General features: G+C 36.8%; 1 protein-coding gene across 1 annotated transcript in view; it reads right to left on the bottom strand.

Annotated features, from left to right (window-relative positions):
- Positions 1–5474, bottom strand: part of LOC144956804 (uncharacterized) — a 7150-nt gene extending 1676 nt beyond the window's left edge. The window contains exon 1 of the mRNA XM_078887537.1: positions 5260–5474. Within this exon, the coding sequence (XP_078743663.1) occupies positions 5260–5311 (52 nt within the window). The 5' untranslated portion in view covers positions 5312–5474. The remainder of the gene's footprint in view (positions 1–5259) is intronic.
- Between the last annotated feature and the right edge of the window lie 2026 nt (positions 5475–7500).

Consider the following 7500-nt stretch of genomic DNA (forward strand, 5'->3'; position numbering starts at 1 on the left):
TCGAAATGTTCAAAACTTTTTTAGAGGAATATTCTTCATAGAGGGTATTTTGTGTAGGCAGGGTGGAGTTCACAATGCTTTCGGTTCTTCTTAAAATCTTATCCATTCTCTCTTTATCCCCCTGTGTGGGGTTCCTTACCTCCCATAATGGACACGGAGGTACTTGCTGAGTCTTCTATCCCTCTATATCTGTTTTACAAAATGCTTTCTGTCTTTCTCTTGAAATGAGATTATTTGGTTTTGTCCTTGCCCTGGCCGGATACCCTAGCTGGGAGGGAAACAGACGTATATTTAGAGTTTTGGTAGATTATACTTTTTTCCGTGTAAACCATCTCTCTGTTAAGCACTGTATTATTGTTGTTTTATATAATTATGATTTGTAAACATTTGGGTGTGTCATGTTCTTCTCAGTTGTGACCTGTGTCAGGAAGACAATTAGGTGTGCTCTTGGAATCTACATCTATTCCATATTTGAACTAATTTCCCTTTGTCTAACGTTTTCTTGGATGCTTTTATTGTAATTCTAGAACTTTCTATTCTCCCATTTCCTCATATTTACTTGAGCTGATATGACATAAATGTGTTGCAAGCACCGTAAAACCCTTAAAAGCAAACAAACATCTCTATCCCCAGCGATGATTGCCTCACCCCAGCAACTGATCCCAAATGTTATAACACTTTGAACTATTGACAAATAAAACATAAGGATTTCTGTTGTAACATGAAAAGAATTTAGTTTTCTAAGGAAATATAATCTAGACCCTCTATAGTCCGTTCCACAACCCGTGCATACGCGTTGACTTGGTTATCTTCGCAACTTTCAGATGGATTTTAATGAAAATTGGCTCGAACACTAGAATTGTTAGTGAGATTAAGCCAATTCTTTTTCTATCGATTAAAATACCGTACTTTGGGTTTTTCCTCTTTACGGTATATAAAAAAACGAAGGTCTGGGATGAATGAGTATTTTGATGTTTTACAATAGTAAAATTATACACATTGAATTCTGCAAAGTGTGCTCAGAATGACCCACATAGTGAAAAGTGTTCAGAGTTTGAGAAATATATAACGTCACAATACTCTTCAACAGTCGTAACGTCACTTCCTTCCTAATGACACATGGTAACTTAGTAACACTGGCTCTAAACTATCGAAACAATGGCGGTCGCCCGTATGAAATATTTCCCCGGCGAGCATAAAAGCGTATCCAGAGGGGAAAAAAACATAAATTTGATCATGTTTTGACTTTTACACATTCTGATCACAAGGAATATGAAAAGTTCTTGCATGAAGAATAAAAAGTAATGATTTTCTTTGTTTAGAATCAAGATGGCAGCCGTTGCCGGGCGCCGTGACATCAGACTACTGAATCCAATTGGTCATTTTGCTCAGCACGACTCATGGGTATTTATACAACTTTCATAAACAAAGCAGAGTGTTTTGATACATTGAGAAATTAATTTCCAATCGTTGTACAGCAACAAATCACGTGATCGATAACTAGGGTGGACGAAAACGAAAACATGAATATAGATCGCTCCCATTGTTACAATTTAATGTTTGAAAGCCGGAGGCGTAGCGTCCTGTTGTGATTTCTACATTCATAATAACTGATAAAAAACATGGGTTAAACATGTAAATTTGTCACAATGAGGAAAATTGAAAAGTATTTCTCCAGAGAGGCGAAACAAGGAACTCTTTTTTTCATGGCATACGGGAATAGCAATATGGCACTCAACAAGGAACTCGGAGTGTGGAGGTTTAAATAATAATGATGTCATTTTACTTATGTGGAGGTCCAGATAGCTCAGTTGGTAGAGCATTCGCTTCACACGCAAACGTGAAATGTCATTGGATTTAAACATGTTTGATACCAGATTCCATGTAAGTTTTGTACAGCATAACCTTTCAAAGTAACCACAATTTTCAAATACAAGAGGTGCATAATTAAGTAGGAGTCCTTCAGAGCCATGAGGCCCATATAGCCGGAATTTAACCCGGTTTCTATAGCGTGAAACGGACAATATCAATCGCTTACTATCCCTAGGATAGGACGCTAGTCTACCGCAAAGTACTTTCCGCCAAATCTAACAAACTCAACTACCCATTCACTACTGGGTGAACAGGGGGGGGGGGGTCAGAGAAAAAATATCGATTGCCCTCAGGATCGATCTCGGTCCCTTTGCGTGTGACGCGAGTGCTCTACCAACTGAACTATCATAATCTAAATAACCTAAGAATGGCCAATGTGATTTAAAAAGCAACACAGATTTCATGCGCACCGCAGAGGATCGTGATTCGTGGAGACAGCTGACCGGCAACGTGTTCAAGAGCACAAGCCACGATGGATGATAATGATTAGAGAATAAAATGATGTATCCCACATTGAAATATATACTTATATTTAGCAATTCTCGTTATTCTGTCTTAACCCTTTGTGCCTCTGCGGTACTCAGAAATACCATTGTAACCATTAAGGAGGGCTAATTGGGGTTAGAAAGTTTATTCAATCTTAGGCTTTCGCCAATAAATCAACAATTTGATGACAACATACATGAAAGTGGAAAAAAAAATTTAAAATAAGAAATGGTAAATGTAACCAAAAAATCAACTGATACACCACACAAAAAATACAACAATCGTAATACCACCAATATGTACAACAATAATAATAATAATAATAATAATAATAATAATAATAATAATAATAATAATAATAATAATAATAATAATAATAATAAGAAGAAGAAGAAGAAGAAGAAGAAGAAGAAGAAGAAGAAGAAGAAGAAGAAGAAGAAGAAGAACAACAACAACAACAACAACAATAATAATGACAATAATAATAACAACAATAACAATAATAATAACAATTAACAATAATAATATTACCATCATCATTACTACCACAATTATCACCACCGCTACCATTACCACCATCACCATCACTATTACTTTTCCAATCAGTTTTTCTCATTAAAAAAAAATTTAAAAAGTGATACCCATCACAACAGACCTCCTTACTACTATGAAAATTCCCGTAGAACTACGGGTAAATCGCGAGCTGGATATAATAAAGGTTTTTGATTAAATGCCATTTCTTGAAAACGAAGTTCTGGTGCCCGTGCTATCACTTAAAGGAGTTAAAAATATTCTTCCCCATGCATTATAAGGACAAGCTGGTGATTTTTAAGGGTAGTTAAAATGTCTACGATGTTATTTCCCCTGAAAACTACGTATTACATTTTCCTATTTCAAGTTGGCAAGTCTGGTATGATAAGTATCAGTTCCATAGACAAAATAAGACAAAAAAAAAAAAAAAAAACAAAAACAAAAAAAAAAAAAAAACACGTTGATTTTATCTTAGGCTTTAGCCAATAATCTATACAATTGGATGACAACGTACACGAAAGTGAGAAAAAAAGGTAAATGAAACCAAAGCATAAAATGATACCATAAATAATCATAGAAATACAACATTGTAATACCACCAATACTTACAATAATGATAATAATAATAATAATAATAATAATAATAATAATAATAATAATAATAATAATAATAATAATAATAATAATAATAATAATAATAATAATAATAATAATAATAATAATAATTGTAAAAATAACAGAAGCGCCACAGCAATAATATCTAGTATTGTATTTGTAAATGAGGACCACGCTTATACCCCATTCGTTGACAATAAAGAAGATAGGAATTACATCATGGTAATTCTGTTTCGGATAATAAAGTTATTGACAATTAGTAATACTAGGTGTCACAAAATGCTTTGGTCTGGGTGATCTTTATCCTCGGGGAAATTCCAACATAATAAATAGCCCACCCCCCTTTCTATCTTATTTAACACATTTCTATAGTTGATTAAAGTTCTAGAAGAATGGGATTTTGCGAACATTGCCTACATTCCGAACATTGTTAGAACAGTAGTTTTATACTATAGTAATGCAGCTATGTGGTCGAGTGGACGGTCCAGCGTTCAATCCTCACTCGGTGCGTAGTCGAGTCCTTGGAAAAAGCTCTTTACTCAACATTCTCTCTCACCGTACTCACGTGTAAAATGAGTACCTGGCCGTTAACATCGTTGTCTCTGTCGGAAAGAAATTGCAATATCGCATAACAGACGTCCGCTCACTATTTAAATACAATGGCATAGTAATTTTTCAATAGGCTTCAACAGTCGTGTCGTCACTTCCCTCGTAATGACGCTCAGTACTTAGTAACTGGTTCTAAACTATCGGAACAATGGCAGACGCCCTTATGAAATACTTCTCCGACGAGCATAAAAGTCTATCCAGAGGAGAAAAACATTATAAATCTGATCATGTCTTGACTTTTATACATTCTGATCACATGACATGTGAAAAAGTTGTAGCCAGCATGAAGAATAAAAGTACAGATTTTCTTTGTTTAGAACCAAGGTGCTCGTTGCTGAGCGGACGTGGCACCAGACTATTAAATTGTATATCCACGTCATATTTGGTGTCGAAAATGGGGAATTGGGGGGGGGGGGGAGGGTGTATTTTTTACTGTTATAGCAAGTGTGCGCTTGGCTAAGAAGCTCACAACATTGCCATCCGGAAGTATAACGGATCAACACACAAAACTGTGTAACCTTAAACGTTTATAATCTGGTTAATACAGTTTAGTGAGAATTACTCATAAACGCGGATGGCAAAAAACAATAACAAAGACCCGAGTGATGGCTTCTTAGCCAAGTGCATTCTATCTATATGTAAAATTCTCACAGATCTACAATAGAAATGATTTTATAATAATATTCACGGTGACTCAAATATAATTCACCCGCATTCCCATCGTATGATGGATGCTTGACCAGGAAAATTTCCTGTCAAGACCATCCGAAGGAAACGAAATTCTCCTACTACCAATTAGAAATGAATTACCTTATACCGGCGTGTACATATATACAGGTCTGACATCCAAACCCACTTTTGGGCCTATTTTAACATTGTTGTTAAGGACAATATTTTTCATCATTTTTTTGAGATTTCCATTACAACAATGAGCCCATAAGCATTTGGGTTTTCAGAATTGCGAATAAATGCACGTCGGTCTTACCGTATACCGTTAGACATAACTGATTTTTAAGATTAATTAATGCAATTTTACAAGAAAGAGGAAATGAATGATTGAATGAATGAATGAATGAAGGAAGGAAGGAAGGAAGAAGGTTAAGTAAGTCGGAATTTCAAGTAAATAAATGACCAAATCATCCTCACCAATGTCATGTAGAACTGTAAGAATCAAGAGAACACTGTAGACCAAGTTCATGTCTGTATAGCTCTACAAGTTCAACAAAACGAATATAATAGAATATTAAACAAGACCTATTCCTATCCTTGTGATTACCGACTGGTCGTAGCTGTTGGAGCGTGGAAAACACTGGCAATTTATACTGTAAAAAAGTCTCCCAATGTGTTGTAATCGTCACATTTTTGTCTTTCAAAATGTTGTCGTGTAATTGCTTCAATTATTTCCCTCATGACTGTAGATTGCATCATTGACATACATTGTTCTTAGCAAACCCTCCCCCCCCCAAAAAAAAAAAAAAAAAAAAAAAAAAAACAATACACACAACGGACTACAATAACAACGAAGTGACAAATTATGGAGCAGGCACTGGTGTTAGATGAAGATCTGAAAAAGTGCGTATGAAATAGTGACAGGCAAAGCTAGAAAGAAAATTACAAGAAAAAAAAAGCATCCCCAAAATAATCATGCGGTTTCGCGAGGTCCTAGGTTTGAGAGTTTCTGTCTTTTAAATCAATCGATATTTGAAGGACGAGTTTTCTGACCGAATTTTTAAATACGTGTCTTTTCAGAGTATGACGGTTAACTGGATAAAGATGCCCGGCAGACCACCAGAAAGTGGCTCAAAGTACTTACGACAAGTTTAGCTTGCCTTACCTTATCCTCTTGGTGCTTGATCAAAAAGACAAGGTGACACGGTGGAATGCCATCTCTCTCGGCTGGAGGCCATTCTTGTCATCTGTCCCCAAGACCAACCAATAGCTTACATTTTTCTCTTTCGATAGTTGCTCCTCCTCCGGGTCTTCAGCGGATGGCCCCCTTCTTCTCGTTCCAGGGGGGCTGGCTATCCTGGGAATGGCACTCGGATCCATTCTGAGGACATTCCAGTCCATTTCCACCTCCTCCTCGTTACAGCTTCAGATACTGGTTCAACACGCTTCAACAGTCATGCCGTCACTTCTCTCGTAATGACGCATGGTAACTTAGTAACTGGCTCTAAACTATCGGAACAATGGCTGACGCCCTTATGAAATATTTCTCCGACGAGCATAAAAGTTTATCCAGAGGAGAAAAACATTATAAATATGATCATGTCTTGGCTTTTATACATTCTGATAACATGACATATGAAAAGTTCTAGCCAGCATGAAGGATATAAACTATCCATTTTCTTTGTTTAGAACCAGAGCGCTCGCCGTTGCTGGGCGACCTGACGTCAGACTAGTGAATCCAATTTCTGTGCGTTTAGTCAGTTCTTTGTTTGAAATTACTTTTGGCCAGAATGTCCTTAAGATCTTTCTTAGGCATTTGTTTTGGAATGCGTTTAGTTTAGCAGCAGCTTTTAATGGTACTTACACTACATGTTCTGAGTTTGCATCGCCTCCTGGAAATTATCATGAAGAACGTAGTAGTGTGGAGCCTGGGATGACGGAGGCCATTCGGGCCCCAGGTTGGATCTCCATAAGTCACATATCAGGTCGGGCTGTTCAAGGCGCCCGCTTTTAAGCCCGATATGCGGGATGATCTAGTGACAGTCGACCGGAATTACTCCTTTGCGCCCGATATGCTTCAAGCACCCCCACCAACGACAAGGTAGGTGATCCATGGGGCAGCCAAGTTGAACAAAATGGATTTGATATGGAAAGAAATCGAAATTCATGCATTTCAAGTATATTTTTGGAACCGATTCGGATAAAGTCTAGTAGAGATGCCATTCCATTAAAAGTGACATTAAGCTGCTAGAAGCTGTGGGCTGTAAAACGTAATAAACAAAAATTGAATATGACAGCTTTAAAAAATACCAAACACCGAACGTTTCGGGATTTTAGTCGTCGATCTGTATTTTAATAATGTATTTTTGTTTTTATGTTGTTGTTTTTTTAAAGCTATTATATTCATTTTTGTTTATTACCTTTTAGAGATGCATTAAATGTTTTGAGAAAAAAATGCTAGGATCACATCTTTGTTGAACCGGTATAGATCTTAAAACCAACTTGAGCCTCTGTGGTGTAATGGTAGCACGTCAGACCGGTAATCAGGTCTGAGGTTCGATCCCCAGTCGAGGTAGACTGATTTTTGGGGATGGCTTTTTATTTTCTTCTATTTTTCTGTCTTGCTTTGCCTGGTACCTTTCATACACATTTATTCAGATCTTTAAAACCAACTCGGGGAATCGAATTCTTGCCCAAGGAACTAAAAAGAAAGCACCA

This window comes from Berghia stephanieae, chromosome 11 (genome assembly GCF_034508935.2).
Source record: "Berghia stephanieae isolate SIO BIC M18660-M18661 chromosome 11, UCSD_Bste_1.3, whole genome shotgun sequence".
NCBI classification, from domain to species: domain Eukaryota; kingdom Metazoa; phylum Mollusca; class Gastropoda; order Nudibranchia; family Aeolidiidae; genus Berghia; species Berghia stephanieae.